At 51.5% G+C, this 18,551-nt stretch overlaps 2 protein-coding genes across 5 annotated transcripts; one reads left to right on the top strand and one right to left on the bottom strand.

Moving 5' to 3' along the window:
• Nucleotides 1-978: 978 nt before the first annotated feature.
• On the bottom strand, nt 979-4,439 carry LAMTOR2 (late endosomal/lysosomal adaptor, MAPK and MTOR activator 2). Its single transcript, XM_079696961.1, has 4 exons — nt 4,256-4,439; nt 3,798-3,960; nt 1,405-1,494; nt 979-1,168 (listed from the first exon to the last, which is right to left on the bottom strand). The coding sequence occupies exons 1-4, from the start codon at nt 4,321-4,323 to the stop codon at nt 1,112-1,114; spliced, it is 378 nt and encodes a 125-aa protein (XP_079553087.1). The 5' UTR covers nt 4,324-4,439; the 3' UTR covers nt 979-1,111.
• A 997-nt stretch (nt 4,440-5,436) lies between these two features.
• Nucleotides 5,437-18,353, top strand: UBQLN4 (ubiquilin 4; the record flags this gene model as incomplete). 4 transcript variants are annotated; one of them, XM_079698133.1, is made up of 11 exons in its annotated part: nt 5,437-5,544; nt 7,066-7,217; nt 7,609-7,772; nt 8,405-8,667; nt 10,291-10,449; nt 14,153-14,378; nt 15,453-15,592; nt 16,084-16,167; nt 16,332-16,447; nt 16,647-16,833; nt 18,201-18,353. In XM_079698133.1, the coding sequence occupies 11 exons, from the start codon at nt 5,437-5,439 to the stop codon at nt 18,351-18,353; spliced, it is 1,752 nt and encodes a 583-aa protein (XP_079554259.1). The 4 variants fall into 4 exon arrangements, with proteins under 4 accessions (XP_079554259.1, XP_079554258.1, XP_079554257.1 ...); XM_079698132.1 differs by having other exon boundaries at nt 7,609-7,826; XM_079698131.1 differs by having other exon boundaries at nt 5,437-5,601; nt 7,609-7,826.
• Between the last annotated feature and the right edge of the window lie 198 nt (nt 18,354-18,551).

The raw sequence follows: 18,551 nt of genomic DNA, 5'->3' as shown, positions 1-18,551 counted from the left end.
TCGTGTTGCTAGGTTCCTGGGACCTGTGGACATGGGGGGCCCAGCCACCAGTGAGTGAGAAATAGTCCCTTGGGGAGCAGGAAGCTACTCGGCCTCCCGCTTTTCCGCAGAGCCTGTGGTGAGGGGTAACTGGGGGCACAAGAGGAAGGGCTGTCGTGAGGAGGGGCTGGGGTCACCCTGCTGCAGTGCAGAGCTCTGGGAGGTGCATCTTAGATATAGCAACTTCTGCCGCTCCCTCACAGCCCAGGGCCTGGGATGGGCAGTTTCTCATCCTGGGTGGAGCTGGAACTTGCAACCTACCTGCTTGCCTGGGATGGGTCCCTTCCTACAGCACTAGGAAAGGGGCTGGTAGCTCCCCATCCAGCCTTGTTCTAAGGACACTGGATAGGGGGAGACCTATCCAGAAACAGCAGATGAGGTGAGGGGTCTGAGTGCAGGGACAGGACTTCTGGATTTTTTCTACTCCTTCCCCAGGACCTGAGGCTTCAGAGCAAAGCCCTCCTGTCTGCAAAGGGCTTCCTGATCTGGAGAGGGTCTGTGAGAGCTTGTGAATGCCTGGAGAAGAGGGAAGGGGTGGCCCTTGTAGGCCGCTAGGGGGCACCCTCCCAACCCCAAGAGTAGAAAAGGTGTCCCCCAAGGGACTTCAGGACTGAAGGACACTGAACTCCTATGCCCTGTTTTCTCTCTGTCCAACATGACCCCCACCAGCCCCTTGTTCCTCTCAGCTCACTCCCAAGGTTTTGCCAACAGGTGGGTAAGATTCTTCTCTGAGTGGCAGCGGCCAGGTGAGGTCACACCACTGGAGAGGCCAAGGGACCTGAGGCATCACTGCCAATAACCTTTTGGTGTTGGAGGTCGTGGAGAAGGACTGAGTGGGAAGCCCCTCACTTGCAAAACATGAAGAACATTATAAGCAATCCCTGCTCCTTCCTATCTCCTCTGATTCCCCCCATCCAAGAAAGCAGCCAAGACACAAGACAGGAGTTGAAGTTTATTCTTGGGAAGAACAAAGGCCCCCCAACCCTCCACATCCAGGAAGGCTTCCCCAGGGGGCCCTGCCCCTCCAAATGGTCATCTCTCTTTTCTGAACCCCTGCTTCCACCAACACCCATTACGATGCTGCTACTTGGGTGAGAGGCTCCTCCAGGTACTGCACCAAGGCCTGGGCCTGCGAGAAAGGGAGGAGAAACCAGTCCCACACAAGCCCTGCCATTGGAGTGATCTTAAATTCAGGTCTACTCCTAATGCCGAGCCCCCAGCCCCCAGCCTCCAGTGTTAGCCCGCACCAGACATGGATTGGGTGACATGAGAACAACTCCCAGAAGGTGGTGGGGATGGGAGTGGACACAATGATGGAGCATGAAGGCTGGGCCCAGGGTTTTACAGGGATGGGCACATACACACCTTGGCCTTGAGCATTCCGAAGCCAACAGTCTCCTTGGCATACATGCACAGTAGAAGGTTGGCCACTCGAGTGATGGCTACACGGCCCTCCTGGTGGGGGTGATATCAGGGGATGTGATGTTCTGCTTGCACCCTTTGCCCCTCTTTCCCCATGGGCTCTTCTTGAGAGAGACTGTATCTTCCTTCCATGTCCTGGGCATAGCAGGACCTTCTGCTGGGGGACTTTGGCCACAGACCTGGACGTGAAGTTCTGAGGCCATTCCAGCCTCAGCACAGCCACCTACTAACCAAGTTGCCCTGGGAAACTCAATCTCCCAGAAGCTCAGTTACTCTTGCTGGAACCCGTACCTCACTCCAGTTGGTGAAGATGCTAATACACAGGAAGGAGTTTTGTATCTGCAAAGGGCTGGCCAGATGGGTGATGTTATTATTATGGTTTATTATATCATTATCATTATGGTAAGGGGAGAGCAGTAACCCAACTTATATTTCTCCTCACTTCCCAACGTAATGTTTTTCAAACTGTAGGTTTGGCCCCAGGGTTAACTGACCCCAGATCAATTAAGAAGTTGATCAGCATTAAAAGAAAAAGAAGGGGAATTCCCTGGTCCAGTGGTTAGGACTCGGCGCCATCACTGCTGGAGCCCAGGTTCAATCCCTGGTCGGGGAGCTAAGATCCCGCAAGCTGTGCAGCGCGGCCAAAAAAAAGAAGAGAAATGAAGTATATTGCATATAGTAAGGGAAGTACTGTTTCATGAAACTTTCGTTTTACTGGACTCTGACTTAAAATATATTTCTTATGGCTGGGTTGTGGTCAGAACATTTGAAAGCTATCGCCCTTATAGCACCAGCTCTAGGGTAGGCACCCTAGGAATCATCAGTGGAACTAGTCTCCTTGGTTAAGGAGGGAGTGAGGAAGAGGTAGGTGGCTGAGTTACAGTGGAAATCCTTCCTGGAGAGTTCACTCTTGGGGCATTTTCAATTTGGTTCAGCAAACTTTCACTAAGCATCCACTGTGTGCTTGGAACCAGGTGCTGCACCCCCTGCCTCTCTGGGTACCTCATCTACTAACCTGTCCCATTCTCATGCTACTCCAGCCACTTCAACTTTGTTGATCTCTGACCAGGCATCATTCTGCCTCAGGGCGTTTGCACTTACTGTTCTCTCTAGCAGAAATGTTCTTGGACTTCCATGGTGGCGCAGTTGTTAAGAATCCACCTGCCAATGCAGGGGACACAGGTTTCAGCCCTGGTCCAAGAAGATCCCACAGGCTGCGGAGCAACTAAGCCCGCGAGCCACAACTACTGAGCCTGCGTGCCACAACTACTGAAGCCTGAGTACCTAGAGCCTGTGCTCTGCAACAAGAGAAGCCACCGCAATGAGAAGCCCGTGCACCTCAACAAAGAGTAGCCCCCTTTCACTGCAACTAGAGAAAGCCCGTGCGCAGCAACGAAGATCCAATGCAGCCAAAAATAAATAAATTAATTAAAAAAAAAAAAGAAATGTTCTTAACCCAGAGAGCCACATGGCTTGCCAACTTCCTTTAGATCTTTTAGATCTTTGATGAGATGTCACCTTTTCAGTGAGACAGTCCTTGACACAAACATCCTATCTCACTTCCTTTTTGCTTTTTCTCTACAGCATTTTCAATACCTAACATACTACTTTTTACACTTACATACATATGTTACAAAACATATTTACGAACATACATATTTTACTTAATTTAAGGCATATGTAAGACTGTAAGCTGCATTAGGGCTGTAGTTTTTGTCTGTCTTGTTTGCTACTTTTTCCCCAGTCCTGAGAACACTGCAGGGATCTAAAAATTTGTTGACTAAACAGATAGAAAGGTGAATGAGACAGCTTCTGTTTCCAAGAAGTTCACAGTCTAATGGCCACTTCCCCTTTCTGGACTGCATCGCGTTTCTCTGTAAACTGAAGGGATTGGACTAGGGTCTGGAGACTCTGCCATGCTTCTGAGTCTGTGAATCTCAGATGACAACACTTTGTGTCTGCATATCACTCTACAGTTTATATCCACCCTTTCATTTGACCACAACAGCCCTGTGTGCATGGTGTGGTGATGGGGATTATTGTTTTCACCTTGGAGGTGTGGTAAGAAAGCTCAGAGAGGTTAAGTGACTTACCCAAGGTTCCACAAATGATAAGTGGCTGGCTGAGACCAGAACCTCAGCCAGACCTCAGGTCCAGGACTCCTTTCTCATCACCACTTGATGCATAGGGTCCTGCCTATTATAAATGCTGCTGCAGACCGACTCTTAGTAATCTTCCAGAGATCCTGTCCCTGCCCCTCCAACCATCCAGGATGGGGTCCAGGTCCCCCTTGGGGATGCCCTTAGAGAAAGAGGAAGTGGCTCCCTTCTCCATACCATGCAGTCCATGAGGATGAATTTGAGATTGTCTTCATTAAACGCTTGGTTCCCGTTCCGGTCGTAGGCCGCCCAGATGTTACTGGCGATGGCAGCAGTGACCCGGGCGTCCGTATCCCCGTAACCGGAGTAGGCCAACAGAGATCCCTCGTTATTCAGCAGCCTGGCGAAGGATCAGGAGGGATATCAACGTGCTCAGGACGGGGAGTCAAACGCCTGGGCTCCCATCCTAACTCCCGCCACTGGCCCTTCTAGAAAGCAAGCGTCTGGGCTGAGTGTGTGCTACAACATGCCCCGAGCACCCAGTACGTCGGTTTCTCTTTTCGAGAGGGGCCCTCCGGCCGGTTCACCTAGCTGCTGCCCCCTCTGCCACCTCCTCCCTTCCCCACCCCTCCCTCGGAGAGTCGCGCGCTGCCCCACGCCAGTGCTCGCCACTCGGGTTCTCGGTCCGCACTCACAGGGTGCTCTGGACGCCTCCAGTGTTGGCCTGGCTTAGCACCTGAGTCAAAGCCTTGGGACGCAGCATGCCTGCGGCTCCTATCCCTGGGCTTTTGCACCCAGATCCCCGAGTTTCCTACTGCTGCCCTCCGCCTGCCGCTTCCCGTAGTCCAGCTGCCCTGCTCCGGAACGCCCTGGGAGTTGTAGTTTTCTGGCCTGGCTTTGTGGGTCTGACTCAACCCCGCCCCACCGCGGGGTGCCCTGGGAATTGTAGTTCTTTGCGATTTCGCGAGGCACCCTGGGAACTACAGTTCGCCTTTCCAGTGCGACCACGCGGTTATGGGGGAAAAGAGCGGGAGAAAAAGGACAGAGGCAGTACTGGAAGGACATTTAACCCCCTCGGGCAGAAAAGTCATATCCGCTTGACAACTCACGATTCAGTAGTTAAAAGAAAATAAAATCCCTATATTTGTCGGGCACACCTTTGGTTACTTTTCAAAGCAAATTTCTACATTATGCACAGTTCTGTGAGATGAGGCGATAGATACTATTGAGGAAACTAAGGCTCAGAAGGGCCACGCAGGCAAAATTCAGGTCTCTAGAACTGTACTTAATAGACTTCGTGCAGGCCACTACTCTCAGGGGAATAAAGTCAATCCTAGAGACAAGGTTTTAGGTGGACATCCAGAAGTGGGAAAATTCAACCTCAAAGTCGGGAGAGGTCTCAGGCCTGGAAAGAATTTGGGCTTCCCGAGAAAGACCAGTTATCACAGGGAACGGAGATAAAGCGGCGACACAGAAAGTCCTTTGTCCCGGAGCGGGATTTAACCCGCGGAGGGGCGGGGGCAGCTTTGGGCCCGGGTGGACCTCAACTCGGCTCGGGCGGGCTAGTTCGGCCCCCGTCCCGCAGTGACGGACACGCCCCGCCTCCGCCCCGAACCCCTCGGGGGCCGCAGCCCAGCAAGGCCCTGTCCAAGCTGCTGGACCCCGGGCTCAATCCTGGGCGGACCCCGCTGCAGTGGCCCCCCCAGTCCGCCCGGGGCGCTGTGGCTGCGGCTGGTCCGGAGGGGGCGGTGAAGCCTTGGGAAGGGGAGGGGAGAGGGGAGTGTTGGAGGCGCCGGAGCCGAGCCCGGACGGCCGGCCGGGCGGGGAGAAGGAGGAGCCGGGGCGGGCTGGCGGGCGGCCGGGTGGCGGCGGCGGCATGGCGGAGCCGAGCGGGGCCGAGACGAGGCCCCCCATTCGGGTCACCGTCAAGACCCCCAAGGACAAGGAGGAAATTGTGATCTGCGATCGAGCCTCGGTCAAAGAGGTAGTACGGGTGGCGGGGGTGGGGGTGAGCGCGGAGGAGGGGTCTGCGAAGAGAGGGGTGGCTCTGAGACGGTGGGGCGTACGGGAGGGCCGGGGAGAGGAGGGCGGGGGCCCAGCACGCACTCGGAGGAGCGGAAGGGAAGGGCAGGAGGGTAGGGGGCGTCCTGCGGGGGTGGTCTGGGGGAGCGTGGCGCGTGTTGGGGAAGGGAGGCCGGAGATTTGCCTTGTGGCCTGGGCTGGGGGCGTGGTGGAGAGTGCGAAGAGGACACCTTGCACAGGGAAGGGGGAAGTACCCTGGGTTTGAGGGGAGTATTCGCCCCAGTTACTGGTCGGGGTTCGAGGCGCCGAGTCAGAGTGGGGGCCGGGCAAGGAGCTGAGCGGGCGGGAGGCGCAGGTTGGGAGAGAGCTCCGGGCTCCTACTGTGCGCCTCAGAGAACGCCCAGCATTCTCACGCCCGGCCAGGAGGTAGGATTTCCCTCTGCCCGGATGTTTCCTACTCTTTCCAATCAAGGTGGTTACATTTGATTCTCAGCCCCTCTGGGATTTACACAGTGTGCAGTAGGTGCTCAATAAAAATGTGTTGAATGAGTGAATGAGGGAATATTGCCTGTGTTCACCACCCCCCTGTGGCTGCTTCAGAATTTCACAGAGGCGGGGCTTAAGATAGGCGTCTGGTTGGAAGGGAGGGATCTGGAAGCTGCCTTTGCTTAACAAGTGCACTCTTTTTACTTAGAGTGTGGGTTTGGTTTGGTTGGGTTGATAGGGATGTTGCTGATAGATTTGGGGAGTCTAACTCTCCCCAAGCCAGCCTTTAGTGCCGTCATTGCCCTTCCCCCCACCTTATAAAATGACTACATTCCAGAATTTAAATAATTTTTGCCTGCAAAACTGAATTTGAAATCAGCCCTAATTGAGTGGCCCCATGTGTTTGGTTAAGAGCCTGGGCTTTGATGTCAAGACCTGAGTTCCAGTCTGCCCAGAGCAAGTTACCTAACTGCTCTGATCCTCAGTTTTCTCATCTTTAAAATGGAGATAATAATTAACATGTATCTCATGGGACTTAGACTCTTAACTAGTGAATAGTTAGTGCTGTTATAAATGGGATCTATTTGTTGTAGTTGTTACAAGAACACTGGGAATAAAGAGAGGAAAGAGAAGGCTGAAGGGAGATAGGGCCTGGGCCCAAGGCTGTTGAAGGAGTTGGGATGGAGAGAACTGCCCAGGTAGTATGCTCACAGGGAACTGGGTGGATGGACTGAAGAAGGAGTGGCAGATAGAAGCAAGGGCTTTCTAGGGTGGGAGACCCTGGGGTAGCGCTGAGAGGAGCTTCTCACTGGACCACCTCCTTGGTTAAGAAAGGAGCTGCTTATTGCAGCTGGAGGGATGCAGTCAGGACTGCTGAAAGGACTTCCCACGACTAGAGGTGGGAGCAAGGGAATGCAGGGGCTTTGAAGAAGAGGCAGGGTCCCTGGTTGGAGGAGCCCAGGCAGCCTCCACAGTGACCTTTGCCTCTTGATCACAGTTCAAAGAGGAAATCTCCCGGAGATTTAAGGCTCAGCAGGATCAGCTGGTCCTGATCTTCGCAGGCAAGATCCTCAAGGATGGGGACACACTGAACCAGCATGGGATCAAGGATGGGCTCACTGTCCATCTGGTCATCAAGACCCCTCAGAAGTAAGTTCAGGAGAGGAGCAGGTCCAGCTTCGGATTGGGCATTTTTTCCCCCATCTGATACTTTCTCACACATTGTTCAACTAACTGTACATCTAAGGCCTATGCCAAGGCCCAGGAAGGTGGCTCTTGGATGGATTGCCAGGAAGCCCTGTGATCTCATCTGCAGGGGAAGGGAACCTGATTTACCTCTCCCTGAATACCCTGAAGATAGAGGATACTCGCTCCTCTCTTCCTCTGTCTGATTTACTGACTTCCCCAGCATCATCCTGCCCCAGCCTCAGGGTTGCTTAGGAGGTGGCTTGGGTTAGGGCTGTACCTGCACAGCAAACATAGAAATCATTGTCTTCCCTTTTGTGTTCACTTCAACTAGGATTTTTCTTTCTGTCCTCAGGGTTCAAGATCCGGCTACTGCCACTGCTTCTTCCCCTTCCACTCCAGACCCAGCCTCAGCACCCTCCACCACGCCTGCTTCACCCGCCACTTCTGCCCAGCCCTCCACTTCTGGCAGTGCCACTTCGGATACTGGCAGTGGAAGCCGAAGGAGCAGTGGGGGGGGTACCTCCCCAGGCACTGGGGAGGGACCTCCCAGTGCCACTGCATCCATACTCTGTAAGCCTTTAGGGTGGAAGGCACTGTTCTGTTTTGGGCTGTGGAGTGTGGGAGAGCCAAGAAGAGGGGAAAATATGGTCCCTGCTCCTGATTTGATGGGGATTGGGGACCCCTGGACATAGGGGTCCAGACATTGGTACTTGAGCCAAGAGGGGGAAGAAACCAGTTTGTGAGGGCTTCCCAGAAGAGGAGAGCATGGCAAAATGTTAAGAGTGAGGGGAGAAATGGGGCTGGGGATGTGGGGAACCCTGGGTAAAGATATTGGAGTTTGGGAAAAAGGTGGGTCCAGCAGTAGCCCGTTGGGGAATATTTATTTGCTTATTCAGTAGGCCATCACTGGTTCCCTTCTCTGTGCTCAGTATTGTGCCTGCCTGTCAGCCTCGGCCATCAAAGAGGTCTCAGTCTAGTAGGTTCACATCTCTTTGCCAGCAGTGGATCAGGGCTGGGGCTGTGGAAATGATTGGAAAAGGGAGATGTGAGAAGCAGAAGGGGCCCATCCTGGAGACCTGACTTCAGTGGCTCTGGCCAGGTAGGGGAAGAGTCTTGTGACAGACTGTGACCCTGCCCCCTCCCCCCAGCTGGCTTTGGGGGCATCCTGGGCCTGGGCAGCCTGGGCCTGGGCTCTGCCAACTTCATGGAGCTGCAGCAGCAGATGCAGAGGCAGCTGATGTCCAATCCTGAGATGCTGTCGCAGATCATGGAGAACCCCCTGGTCCAGGACATGATGTCTAACCCCGACCTGATGCGCCACATGATCATGGCCAACCCCCAGATGCAGCAGCTGATGGAGCGGAACCCCGAGATCAGCCACATGCTCAACAACCCTGAGCTCATGAGGCAGGTGGGTCTGAAAGAAGGTTGGGATTGTGGAGGACACCTGATGCCCAGCTGTGCCCTGCCTGGCCTTTTCCCACCTTGTCCTACCTTGACTTGTTCATTCATTCATTCAGCAGCCATGTTTTGAGCCCTGGGGGTAGAGTGATGAAAAGATATAGGCTTAGCTTTCCAGGAACTTCTGGTCTCAAAGGGAAGTGGGACAAGTAAGCAGGCTGTTATAATAAAGTGTGGTCGGTGCTATTATAGAGATAGTCACAGTATCCCCTAGAAGCACACAGAAGGGCTCCTGATCCTACCTGGGGCTCAGAGGAGGCCCTAAAGGAAGTGTCACCCAAGCAGATACCCAAAAGAGGAAGAATGAACCAGAGGAAGAAAAAGAGAAGAGTATTCAGGGCTGAGGGGTAGCAAGTACAAAGGCCTGGGAATGAAAGATAATAGGAGGATTGGGAAGCATTGTGTCTGGACAGGGCCTGGTGGGTAAGGGAGATCCGGGGGAGGTGGTTTGGTGTTGGTCTTTGGGAGCTCCATCTCGTGGCCATCCACCAGGGGATGGGACGAGGGTAGACAATCTCAGCAGAGCTGTGGACACTAGTGCTAGACTCACCAGAAGATAAGTTACTGAAGGGCAAGGATTTGCAAGTGTTTTGTTCACTGCCTAGAACAGTGCCTGGTATATAGTAGTCACTCAATAAGTACTTATTAAATGAACGAATTGTGGGATAAGAGATCAGAATCTTATCATAGACATGAAAGTGTCTTAGAAGAGGCAAGTGTGGAGCAAATTTGGGAAGAAGGACAGGGAAGGCATTCCAAGTTGGATAGGAACAAGAAGCAGCTATGCTCATTTTATCTGTTATGTACTGCTGTCCCCTAGAGCTGACATAGGTCACCCCCTCCTTATTGAAAGTGAGCCATTGGTTCCCAAGAGAAAGCCCCCATCCTGTTTCTCAAGATTCAGTGAGGCCAAAGACCTGGGGTGAGATCTAGAAGGTGTTGGTAGCATTGTCCCAGCTTGAATCCTTTCCCTCCCCAACTTGTCATTTACCAGAAGCCATAGTCTGATCTCGGTCAGACAGACCAATCTGGCCTTGAACCCTGTCTCCACCACTAACTGGCTGTGTGTCCCAGGCAGTGAGTCTCTGAGCCTATTTTCTCATCTGCTAAATAGGGACAGAAATACCTACAAGGGATGGTTATTGTGGGTATTAAATGATTTGAGTTCTGTAAAGTACTTAGCCCAGCACCTGTATGTCATAACTGCTCAGTAGATGTTAATTTTCTCTTTTGCTGCTTCTTCTTTCTCATGTCCTTTCTTATTCAACTTCCTTGTGCTCCCTGACACTTCTGGGGATCCTCTGAACCTGAGGGAGGGAAGCTGCTGCCCTCACCCCACCTGGGATCTTGTACCCCCAAAAGTCAACCAGAATACCCATAGGGAGACAGGGTTAGAGCCAAGGTGACAGTAGAGGAAGGAAGTCCAGTTCACCCTACTCCCTGCCACTATGGGTCAGTTCCTAGGCCCTGGACCCTGGTCCTGATGCAGACCTCCTCATCAGGGCCCACTCTTTTCCAAGCTTGGTGATCCCTTGGTTCCAGGGCCATTCTGTCTCTTTCCCTTTTCCACCAGACGATGGAGCTTGCTCGGAATCCAGCCATGATGCAGGAGATGATGCGGAACCAGGACCGGGCCCTAAGCAACCTGGAGAGCATCCCTGGAGGGTATAATGCCCTCCGCCGCATGTACACGGACATCCAGGAGCCCATGTTTAGTGCTGCCCGGGAACAGGTGGGGCCAGGGGCTGGGCTGTGGGAGGGCAGTCTGGACTCAGGATTACCTACCCCAGACCCAGGCAAGACTGAGGTGCTGTCTGCTCCTCTTTCCTTCCCTAGCCCCCTGAGGGTGGGCCTTGGCTTAAAAGTGGTTCTCACGCTGCATAGCCAGGGATGGTCCAACTTGGCATGGGACTGAGGCACTAGGGCAGAAGATAGCAGAGTTCCCTAGGGAAGTGGGCAAAGGGTAGTATCCAAGGGATTTGACATTGTTCTGACAAACCTCTTGCACCAAGGGCTCAAAGGTTGTGGGGCAGGCCTGGGGTCAAACAGCCAGCCCTAGCACAGTGTGTCTCAAGTGTGGTCCACAGATCACCTGCATCAGAATCACCTGGGGAGTTTGTTAACCATGAGATTCCTGGTCCCCACCTTTGAGCTACTTACTGAATCAATCTCTGGAATCCACCTGGGAATACACACTTTAAAAAAGGCTTTAAGAATTCTTCCCAAGTATACAAAAAGTATAGCATTCTCTTGTATCCTTGTGGCCCTAAAACGTTGCCATATATAGTTTCAGTGCCTTTTTGGGTTCTTTTTTTAAAGTTTAGCTTACACTAAATACAGTATATATTTACCTGTTTCAAAACTCAAAAAGTTACACAAAGTAAACAAAAGGGTATTTAAAAAGTATAGAAAGGTATACAAGCTCAACGAAAGTATACACAAGGGATCCTGCTATTTCCATCTCCCAGCCACCTCTTTTCCACCCCAGAGTTAACAAATGTTGTTAGTATTTTGTATGTTTTTCTAGACGTATTAAACATTAGCAAATAAGATATTACACATAGAATTGCAGCCTTCACATACCCTTCCCCCATCTTATGCCTCTCTTTCCCTCTCCGGAGCTAACTACCACCCTGAAGTTGGTGTTTGTCATTTCGATTCTTTTAATTACCTATGTATGAATCCATAAACAATCTCTGGCCTCGTTTTGCATATTTTCAACCTTATAGAAGTGGTATCATGCTGTTCATATAATTTTAAACTTGTTTTTTAAAAAAATCTAAAAATGTTTTATTGAAGAATAATATAGTTGCAGAAAGGTACACATATCATAAGTGTACACCTTGATGGACTTTCACAGACTGAACGCCCGGCCATCCCCAACCAGCACCCAAGTGGGAGGGTGGGGCCCCACATTCCTTCTTCCTTGTGGAAAGGAAAAAGCACCATATCCTGAGTGGCCCGTGCTATCCCAGCAGATTCCTTGTTCATGCCGTCTCTGCCCTACACCAAGTCTCCACAGATGAGTGTGCCTTGTTGACCCTGTCCCTACGATGATGCCACATTGTCTTAATTAAGTCTGGGCATCAGGTAGGGTGAATCTCCCCTCCCCACTTCCAGCTTATTCTTCACCATCATCTTGGTTATTCTTGGCATTGCTCTTTCAAATTTTAGAAAGTGCTATAGGGATCAACTGTGAGTTTTTAAAGAAATTAATTTATTTTAAGTTTAATTTTATTTAAGTATTTAATTAAAAATGTATATCAAAGTAATGTATGTACCTGGTTAAAAAAAAATTTAAGTAGTTGAGCAAGTCTTTATAACAAGCACCCAGCTAATTCTGATGTACTCTAAGGTGTGTGAACCACTGGTTCAGCTAAAAGAACATAATGTTTGGCATCAACAAACCTGGATTCAAATACCTGCTCCATCAGACTTCAGTGGTGTGATCTTAAGTGAGTTGCTTAACCTCCCTGAGTCTTCACTTCCTCATTTGCAAAATGGAGACAATGTGTTATAGCAGTATTCTCAATCATTTTGGTCTCTGGACCCCTTTATTTATTTCATGTTTAAAAAAAATTTTTTTTTTTTTTTTTTTTGGCCACACCGTGTGGAATGCGAGAGTCTTAGTTCCCCAACCAGGGATTGAACCCGAGCCCCCTGCAGTGGAAGCTCGGAGTCCTAACCACTAGACCGCTAGGGAATTCCCCCCGAACCCCTTTATACACTTAAAAATTATTGAGGACCCCAGAAGCTTTTGTTTTTGTGGGTTAAGCCTATTGATATTCACTGTATCTGAAATTAAAACTGAGAAGTAAAAAAAAATTTATTTATTAACTCATTTAAAAATAACAATAAATCCATTATACATTAACATAAATAGAATATTCTTTTGAAAAATAACTTTATTTTCCAAAACAAAACTTTAGAGGAAAGAATGGCCTTGTTTGACTTTTTTGCAGATCTCTTGAATGTCTGGCTTACTACAAGACAGCTGGATTCTCAGATCTGCTTCTGCACTCAGTCCAATGCAATGTCACATGTTACACAGCCTTTGGAAAACTCCACTGAATACTTATGAGAGAATGAGAGTGAAAAAGGCAAATAACATCTTAGGATTATAAAAATGTTTTTTAAACCTTGCAGGGGTCCTAGGACCACACTTTGAGAACTGGTGTATTAGAGGGATATTGTAAACATTAGAATGGGTCAGGCACATAGTAGGTGCTCAATAAATGGCAGCTATTAACACTTTTGGGAGTTCAGGGAAAGAAATTCAGGCCTTGGGGTGTATGGGGAAGAGCAAAGCAGGACCCAGAACTAGGTGGGTTTGGGTGCTAGGCAAGTTACCTGAACAGGAAATCTGAAACGTTGACAAAGACTGAAACTGTGGTGCATGAACCCTGGCCTGCAAGCCCTGTTATCTGAACAGGCATCTGGTAGGGTGAAGGAACCACAGCTCAGAGCAGGAGGGTCCTTGGTCAGCCCTGGTCCCCATGACCCACTTTGAATAAACAGGAAAAGTGACTGGATACGAAACTCCATGGTGGGGAGGGGCTGAGGCTGCTCAGGTACCTCCTGCGTGGGTGTTGGCGGGTCCAGAGGGAGGACATGTGGGTGCTGCCGTGGGCAGCCCACCATATGGTGGGGTGCAGACCCTGAGACGATCCTGGATAACATAGTTGGGGGCCTGGTGCTGGGGGGGGGGGACTGTTTAGCTGAAGCAGCCAGTCTGAGGAGATAGGCTGTGGGGAGGGAGGGGAAGGAGGAGATTACATGGAGGAAGCAACAGAAGGAGAAGACCTAGGGAGGTGTGCTTAGCCAGAGGTGTGCCCACTAAGGGGCTCCATTGTGGTGTGCCTGGATGGACAGAATGCCACGTGGGGGACCTGGGGGTGAGGGAGAGGGTTCGGTGGAGTTAGTCTTAGACCAAGGTGGCTGGAAAAGGGAGAGCTAGAGGCAGATCAGGGTCGAAGTAGAGAGCCAGCTCCCATCAAGCTAATAATTACCTATTGAGCACCTACTAGTGTCAGGGGCCAGGGGTGCAAAGTTGAATCTGACATTGTCTCTGCCCCTTAAGAGCTAAGGAAAACAAATATCTCACTACACAATGGGAAAGGTGTGTGTAAAGTATTGATACCCTAGAGCACAGAGGAGATTAGATACCAAATATTTAGAGCCACCAGGGGAGATGTGACGTTTCCAGTTATCTGAGGGGTTCAGTTATCCAGTCATCAGCATCAGGCAGCTCCCACCCTGCAGGATGAGGGTGAAGTTGCCCATTGTGGGGCTAGAAATTGACCTGAGGACCTCCAAGGTTTTAGATCTCTCTCCCTTTCCTGGGGAAGGGGAGGCTATTAGGTGAGAAGAAAGAAAGGGCCTAGCCCTTAAGGATTTGTTTCAGTCCTTAACCCAAAACCTTTCCCTCCTCCCAGTTTGGCAACAATCCCTTCTCTTCCCTGGCCGGGAACTCCGACAGCTCATCCTCCCAGCCTCTGCGGACTGAGAATCGAGAGCCCCTCCCTAACCCCTGGAGCCCCTCGCCCCCCACCTCCCAGGCCCCCGGGTCCGGTGGGGAGGGCACCGGAGGATCGGGGACCAGCCAGGTGCACCCGACAGTCTCGAACCCCTTTGGGATCAATGCGGCTAGCCTGGGGTCAGGTATGTCCTAGGGTGGAAGGAGCTTAGTGGGGTCACCAGGGCAGTCCCTCTGCCCCAGGACTGAATGGGGTTCACACTGCTCCAGAATATTGAAGACAGAGGTGAGACTGTATTGAAGCCACAGAGGGGACTCTGTAGCCTGGAGTAGTGGCTCGACCCCTCAGGGTAAGGGTTGGTTCTGGCCCTGTCCTGATGTCCCTAGGAGTGACCTAAGTAAAGGCTTATGAGTAAACCAGGCCCCACTTCCTAAGCTCTTTCAACACTGCTGGTACTACCCAGAGTAAATGGGTCAGACTGGGAATGGGGTGTGGGAGAGGAATCAGGGGGCAGGTAGATGTGGGCTGGGGGAGAGGGATGTGCAGAGCTGCCTTGTACGGAAGTGCAGGTTATGCACTGCACAGCCCTGGGAGATGCCCCATTTGTCTGGACTATGACTATACATATGGCTCTAGGGATGTGTGGTAGATGCTCTGATTTCTGTGTACCCTGGGGAGCATCTTGATTGGGAAAGTCCCTTCCCCTCTATGTGCTTATTTCATAAATAAGGTACTTGAACCAGATCCATGGTTTTAAAATTGTACTTCTGAGTCTTGAGGGCTCTGGCCCATCTCCAGGATGAGGGAAGACCAAAAGTGAAAGGCTCCAGGCCTCCTGCCCCAGCTTCAACCAGACCACTGACATACTTGGTTTCCACGTGAGATTTGGTTTGAGGAAAGGGTCTCTGCTGCTAAGACAAGTTTGAAAACCATTGAACTGGATGATCTTTAGTCAAATCCTTTCCAACTCTGACATCTGACCTGTGGCAGGAACAGTCCAGAGGGGCATGAATCAGATCCAGTTTGCAACTGGCTTGTCCTTAGCAGAATAGTTGGGGAAGGGGCCAGGACAAAGCCGGGCGAGATGACCTCGGAGTCAAGAGAGAATTGGACCCACGCCCCAGTACTTGGGTGCCCATTTTACCATTGCCTTTCTGAGTTTTGTAACCACTCAGTGCCTGAAGTAATGTAGATTGAAGTGAGGCATCTGGTTTCCATCTGGACCCCTTTCCTCTTGTTTTTTTCCTTCTTGTCCTAGGGATGTTCAACAGCCCGGAAATGCAGGCCCTCCTCCAGCAGATCTCTGAGAACCCCCAGCTGATGCAGAATGTGATCTCAGCCCCGTACATGCGCAGCATGATGCAAACGCTTGCCCAGAACCCCGACTTTGCTGCTCAGGTATGGAACTGGCACGAGGGGAGTGTGTTGGGGGCTGTTGCTTGTGATGATCAAAACACTCTAGAGCCAGACTGCCTGGGTTTCTGTATTGAGCTCTGCCACTTCCTAGCTGTGTGAGCCAAGCAAGTTATTTAACCCCAGTTTCCTCCTCTGTAAAATGGTCATAACAATAGTTCCTGCCTCAGAGAGCTGTGAGGGTTGAGTTAATACCATAAAGTGTTTAGAACATGGTATGGCATGTAGTAAGCCCTACGTACTGGGAAATGTTAGCTGTCATCATCCTCGTCAGACCGGCTCCTGACTCTCGTCCTCGTCCAGAGTATAGTTCCATTTCCTCTCACTGTCCCACTTAGGCCTTCAGGATACTTTGAGAGCCTTGGAAAAGCTGGCCAGATTTCCTGCAGTGGAGGGGGTGCCAAGGGAGATGAGGCCGTGGGGGCATTCTGGGGGTGGGTAGGCCCAGGCCTCCCCTACTGCCTTCACCCTGGCAGATGATGGTGAACGTGCCGCTCTTCGCGGGGAACCCCCAGCTGCAGGAGCAGCTCCGCCTGCAGCTCCCAGTCTTCCTGCAGCAGGTGAGTGAGGAGCCTAGACGGGTGGAGGTTGAGGGCCGGGGTAGACCCCGAGGCCCAATGGGTGGAACTTAAAGGAGGGGCCGCGCTTGGCTCTGGACTCAGGGTCTAGGCTGCCTCCTGTCTCCTGGCACCTCCTGTTGCCTTTCTCTGCTGTCTCCCACCAGATGCAGAACCCGGAGTCACTCTCCATTCTTACCAATCCCCGAGCCATGCAGGCGCTGCTGCAGATCCAGCAGGGACTGCAGACCTTGCAGACCGAGGCCCCCGGACTGGTACCCAGGTGAGGGTCGGTGGCAGGTGGGCAGCAAAGTTCTGGCTACTCCTCCCCCTCAACCCCTTTCTCTGCCACTCTCTGAGCAGCCCTTGTGTGTCTGAGGGTCTGTTTTCCTGTTCCTTCCAACTGCTTTTCCTTCTGGATCTCACATTGCTATCCCTTTCTCAGAGGCCATCCCCCACCTCTTGGTCTCTCCTGCCCGCAGCCTTGGCTCTTTTGGGATGTCCCGGACCCCAGCCTCCTCTGCAGGCAGCAACGCTGGGTCTGCGCCTGAGGCCCCCACCTCCTTGCCAGCCCCGCCAGCCACATCCTCTCCAACAGGGGCCTCCAATGCTCAGCAGCAGCTCATGCAGCAGATGATCCAGCTTTTGGCTGGAAGTGGAAACTCACAGGTATATGGGGCAGCGGGGCTGGTGCTGCGACCCTGCAGCGTTAAGGGTGGCAGTAGAATGGAGACAGCAGAGCAGGCTTTGGAGTCAGCCAGACCTGGCTTTAGTTCCTGGTCTGCTACTTTCTAGCCTTGGGCAAGTTACCGATCTTCCGTAAGTTTAGTTTCCACAGCTGTGAAATGGAGATGAGACTAGTAATGGCGCTTACTGGGTCAGCTGGGTACTGGTCTATGTGCCTTATGTATAAGAGCTCATTTACTTTATTCTCCACAACAGCCTTGCCAGGAAGCTATTATTATTATTTCTGTGTTACAAAAGGGGAAAACTAAAGCCCAGAGAGGTTAAGTGTCTTGCTCAGAGTCATGTATCTAGTAAGTAATGGAGCTAAAATTCAAACTGAGGCATGCTGGCTCCAGAATTTACACTTTAACTACTGTTACACCATTTCTGCTTATATCAGAGGACCCTTTTGATAATTAAAGTAGCCTCCCTCTCTGAGACGAGAGGAGGATTCTGGGAGGTGAGGTGACCAGAGCCCTGGGCCACATAGTCAAGGCCTGGGGTTTGGGGGAGGAGCAGGGATGAGCCCCTTAACCCTTCTATGGCCTCTGTGACTCATCTGGGAAAAGCCTTTCAACAGGAATATAAGTGTGCCCAGCTCTGTGCAAGGCACTGAGGGGGCTGGATGAAGGGATCCCCAAGGCCCAGTCCAGCTTAAATTGTGTGGACCGTGATGAAAAACAGCATGGAGCATTGGAAACGGCTCTTGTACTGCGTGTTGGGGGCCTCTGTGATTGCTGGGCTCCTTCCAGTTCTGAGTTTTCTGTTCATGATCTAGGCTAGTGCCTCCTAAGCATGCCTTGGGGAAAACATTTCCAGGAGATGTTTATAGGAGTGTCAAAAACGAAAGGCCTTCTCTTTCGTAAATAACCGTGTTTGTTGATTGGCTAAACACAATTAACAGGTTCTTGCTTTCCTGGGGCCCTTCTCTGACCTTTACTATGGCCGTGTGTGTGATGACTGCCAGGAAGGAGGGGGTTTGGAGGTGGTATTTATCCACCACAGAACATTTGGCTTTTGGATTGCCTGTTAACATCTCCATAGTGTTGATGGAAAGCAGTTGGGAATATCGGCTGATCTAGGCCTATCCATTACTTCGAAATCTTAAGAAAGATGTCCCCTGCCTTATGATGACACAGTTGTTTAGTGACTTGGGACGCCAGTTCCTTGGCCTCTGTTTGCAGCTCACCGACCCCTGCCCCACTGGTTGACTCTGAGGATGTCTTCTTCTCACCATTATAAACGCTCAGAATCAGATAGGCCCCCTGGGGTTGGTCCTGTGCCCGCTTCAAAAGGCCTGTCCCCTCCAGGTGCAGACGCCAGAAGTGAGATTTCAGCAGCAGCTGGAGCAGCTCAACTCCATGGGCTTCATCAATCGTGAGGCCAACCTGCAGGCCCTGATCGCCACAGGAGGGGACATCAACGCAGCTATCGAGAGACTCCTGGGCTCTCAGCTGTCCTAATCCCTCGGCCCGTGCCTCCTGCCTCTCCCATCCCTCGATGCCAGCGTTTGGTTCCGACCCTCTGCAGCTTGTCATCCCTTCTGTCTTCTCCCTTGTCCTCTCCAGACGGCAGGGTGACTTTAGAGGCATGGGCCCCAGCCCCGTAGCTCTGAGAATTCCAGTTTTACTTCTGCACCTCTTGTAGAACCTTCTCTCCTG

This window comes from Hyperoodon ampullatus (genome assembly GCF_949752795.1).
Source record: "Hyperoodon ampullatus genome assembly, chromosome: 2".
In the NCBI taxonomy this organism is placed as follows: Eukaryota; Metazoa; Chordata; class Mammalia; order Artiodactyla; family Ziphiidae; genus Hyperoodon; species Hyperoodon ampullatus.
The sequence above is the reverse complement of the archived record's forward strand: the minus strand, read 5'-3'. Positions and strand labels throughout refer to the sequence as shown.